This window comes from Daucus carota, chromosome 2 (assembly GCF_001625215.2).
Source record: "Daucus carota subsp. sativus chromosome 2, DH1 v3.0, whole genome shotgun sequence".
Lineage (NCBI taxonomy): Eukaryota > Viridiplantae > Streptophyta > Magnoliopsida > Apiales > Apiaceae > Daucus > Daucus carota.
In genome coordinates, this window is record NC_030382.2 from 54,293,973 (window position 1) to 54,298,577 (window position 4,605).

General features: G+C 36.0%; 1 protein-coding gene across 1 annotated transcript; it reads right to left on the minus strand.

Annotated features, from left to right (window-relative positions):
* Positions 1 to 489: 489 nt before the first annotated feature.
* LOC108209674 (squamosa promoter-binding protein 1) lies at positions 490 to 1,973 on the minus strand. Its single transcript, XM_017380716.2, has 2 exons — positions 1,545 to 1,973; positions 490 to 865 (listed from the first exon to the last, which is right to left on the minus strand). The coding sequence occupies exons 1-2, from the start codon at positions 1,943 to 1,945 to the stop codon at positions 754 to 756; spliced, it is 513 nt and encodes a 170-aa protein (XP_017236205.1). The 5' UTR covers positions 1,946 to 1,973; the 3' UTR covers positions 490 to 753.
* Positions 1,974 to 4,605: the final 2,632 nt, after the last annotated feature.

Here is a 4,605-nt window from a genome sequence, read left to right on the forward strand (position 1 = left end):
ATCGGGATGGAGGGAGTATTACATTCAATGTGCATGAAGATTTGTGCTATCATTTTGGAAATTTGGACATTTTAGTTTCAACCGTGCCAAAAAGGGGATACAAGACTACAATACAAGTCATGAGCGATAGCGAAGCCAAGCCCGAATGCTACGCACCCCAAAATTTGTTTCCGAATTTTTTTACCAAATGACGTGGCAGACATATGATTATTTTTAATTGGGAACCAATTATACATTGCCACTTGGATTTGGGGAAAAAAATCGGGAACAGTTTTTGGGTACCTAGCATTTTCCCTCCCTTAAATTATGCCTTCTAAAAATAATCATATTCCTCGAGGTAATTAGACCAGAACATCTTTCACTAGAAAATGAGACAGGTTACATTGCTAGTCTGCTATGTTAACTTTCGCTAATTTAGGAGTTCTGGAAATGAGTAGTTACATCGATGGCATTGTGCCTTTTATTCGAAAGCAGTCGAACTTGATCACCTAAATGGTAAAAGTTTTGAAGGAGTCTGAGGATTGACAGAAGACAGAGAGCATACCAGTGATCCCAATATTACGGGAACTATAATGCGCACCACTGGTATAATGATTTCCATATAGCTGAAGGGAAGAACTTATTTGAGAATTGACAGAAGATAGAGAGCGATCACGGTATTATCTGAACTGAACTGGGAGAGGTGAAACTGGAGAGAGTCGTTTAGTTGACTTCGATAATCTGCTAGTAGTTGATAGTTCTATTATATTCATGTCACTCCTCTCCCTGGAAATGATATGAGACCTTGCGACGACGTTGGTTATGGCCTAGCAAATGCCTGCGGCAACTCCTCTTGGAATCATCAAACTCTGGCAGCTCGTGGAACCTGTAGAACCCCATGTACATTACCAAAACTCAAGCAAAGGGAATACAGCTCTTTATTATTCCTGATCAAGACAATTCTTTCGTGTAATCTCGCTAATTAACATGATGATTCTAGAAAGTATATGTTGTTACTAGTATAAGAATTGTATGTTCTTGCACCATCATCTTTGGTATAATTCATATCATATTGATATGCACAGATTGAAATCAAGCATTACTCACATGTGCAAAATTATGATTATTTGAACACCACTATGCTGTCAATTTTGCTATTGTCCATTTTCTTATTTGCATAGATATGTCTTTGCCTTTCTTTTACAGAATAGTTTATAGAACTGATATCTGTTATGATACCAATTCTACCCAAACATCACTAAAGGGAAAGGTCCGGACTTGAAACCTCTCCTAAACCTGAGCTCAGATACCATTTTAGTAACACTTCCCAATCCAGAAGGTCTTTATTTGGAAGAAGCCACTAAACTGATCTAATATCATTGACACAAAATTTGGCTGGTCTCTGGAGAAACTAGTCTTTCTTTCATCTACGTGCTTCAGTGTGGATATGCTGTCTTTTTATTATCAGTAGGTGTATAATTCCAAGTAAATTAAATATCACAGATCACAAAAACTAATCAATATGTCATGCTTAAATTTCAGAAAAAAAATTAGAGAAAGGAAACCTGCTGCATTGCTGACAGAAACGCTGCGGAAGTCCAGCAATCAGAGCATCTGGTGCCTTTGCATGAAATTCACATACTTTGTGCCTCCGGTGGTATGACTTGGCATTACCCATATCTGCCGTGCAGTACTCGACCTGACAACAAGCTTGCGTTGACCCTCCCCCGGCTTCTTTACTGACAGAGTAACTCTGTGCTTTTTTCTTCTCGTTATCATCTTCTTGTTCATCTTCGTCTTCATATTTTTCTTCTTCATTTATTTCCTTCTTGCGCTTACCCCCTTCCTGCTTAGTGATTTCCATTTCTGCAAAGTAAGTTAGCACAGAACAGTGTGCAAGCCAAAATTGAGAAGAAAGTGGACGTTTGAAAAGTAGCAAGTGTCTCTGTGAGGACCACAATGTCATTTTCTTCTCTTCAACGTGAAATGAAATTATTTTTAGGACGGTATGTTACGTATTATCATACTACAGCATGTATACATTAATCTTGTACTGTACCACAGATCATTGGTGACTAAGATAAGTTGATCAGGTCTGTATAATTGAAATTTATAATTATCAATGGTTCTCATCAAATATTAAACTTGTTCTAAACTTCTAATTCTGCTGGTCACATACTAAATTTTGTTTTTATTAGTGTTCAATTAATAAAAAAATAAAATTTATTTTCTCGGGTCTTGAGTTCGATTCTAACTCATATCAGAAATTTCTGAAAACCGATATATACACAATCATGTTTCCACTAAGTTATAAGAGTAAAAACATGGTTACCTAACTTCGTGTTTCATATTTCTTAATGCTCCTGCATGTCCGCATCTATCACCATTTAGCTTCACATCAATGGTTATATTCTACAAATATATTGCTTAACATACAATTCATATTCTGGTCCCATTCATTAGAAGATTGTTCCTGACTAGGGGTGTAAACGAGCCGAGCCGAGCCGAGTCGAAAACTGCCAGGCTCGGCTCGAGCTCGACTGAAAAGTTCGGGGCTCGAGTTCGAGTTCGAGTTCGAGTTCGACCGAGCTTTTAATTTCAAGTTCGAAGCTCGGCTCGTAAATAGTTCGATAAGCTCGAGTTCGGCTCGTAAGCTCGAATCGAGTTACCAAATATTGACAAAAACTCGAAATATGATTGGTTCGACTCGAGTTCGATTCGATTAAATATATAAATTATAAATAAAATATTGAATATATTTGTAAAAATATATCTATAATAAAAAAAATTAAAAAATAATAGAGGCTCGATAAGGCTCGCGAACCTTACGAGCCGAGTAATTTGAAGCTCGAGCTCGGCTCGGTAAAACATTCGAATAGCCCGAGCTCGAGCTCGGCTCGATTATCACCGAATCAAATTCGAATATTTTCCGAACCAAACTCGAATAGCTCACTAATAGTTTGGTTTGTTTACACCCCTATTCCTGACCATAGCTGCCACTAACCATTTTTTATTTTCTATTCCATTCGTATATATGTATTTAAGTTGTGGACGATTTGACTTGCTCCTGGAAATCACCAATTCACCATTTTTCCATGTTTGTTCAGGTGTGCGTTACCTATATCTAATTAAGGGTTACCTCTTACCAGTTGATACATATCCCCTGGCCCCTAGGTGTCTAAAGATAGATTCGGCCTCGTTTGATATTAGGACGGTATTAAAGTTTTTGGTGATAACTTGCCCTTTGTGGTATGGGCCGGGCCCGATAATCTGCTATCACTTTCATGTATGGCTCTATGGGTGACAGTGATAGATGGGTTAGGCCCGGTCCAATAAGATTCCAAGATTCCTTCGTTACGGTCTCTAATGGGCTCCTCCTATTGCAACGGGTCACCGGGCCAAGCAGCTGTTTACGGTTGTGTGGTTGTTTTAGGTCGAAACACCAAGTAATAATAAAATATATTCTAACTTTATATTATATAGGAAAATAGGATTATGCGCTTTATTTTTATTTTTTTTAATGAGGGAATCAAGTTTAGGGGGACTAAGTATTATAACTATTAATTAATATTATATATTATATATGCAGCCGTATCTTAGTCGAAGGACCACAGAATTTTTGACTGGGAATTTTGTATGGAAGTGGAACTTAAGATCCCTTGAAAACTACTCGTGTGTTGAGGAGCCTAAAATTTTTATGGCCAGTGGTTGGTAGTCGGCACCAAATTATATTATAAAAGTGTTGTCTATTGTCAAGAGTAGTAATATTAAAAATACATTGTATTTTATATTTCAAGAATTATAATATTATTAATATATTTCAATCTAATAATTAAATAAATAAATTCACTTTCTAAAATTTTTTATAATAATTATCTATCAACATAATTGTGATATTATAAAATAGCCGAATGATTAAATAATCAATTAATCATAATATCAATTATTTAACAAAAATTTCTAAAAATCCCACAAATAATTAAGGATCGAGCGCGGCGAGTTAAGAAGAATTTCTTACTGACATTGCCATGTGTTTAATGAAATTGCACCGGCTTATAGAATTAAAGGCCAGTAGTTTTATGCATGAGTTGTATGAATTTGATTCTTCTACGTTTTATTCTACTTTGTCCTTCAAACTTAAGAACAGGGTGTCAATTATTAGTTGTAAAAAGATTAAGATATGTATATATACATACACAGTTATCAAGAAGGGGAGTGGTGGAAGAAAAAGAATGGTAGGATAATGAATATGTTGGGGTGAGAAAGCAGAAGCAAGGAAAAGAAAGCATGCAAATGGTGGGAGATCTTTGTCTGCACATTCTTTTGGGTGCAATGTGACTTGTCAGCCTTTGAGGGTTCATTACATTAAGCTTTCATCTTCATCCTTCTTTGCAATGTTCTCTCTCTGGTCCTCAAACATCTTCTCATGTATGAATATCCCTGTATGATTGATTCATGGCTCTCGAGGTTGTGTTTGATATTTATCAGTTCTTTATATTAATGCTAAATTATTGGTTCTTTAAAAAGTCTAATTTATCAGGAGTAGGGTTTCTGGGATTATATATACAAATGTGATAAATTTGGAACTTTATACAAGCAGAGCTTGGATTTTTTTTTCTAACTTAA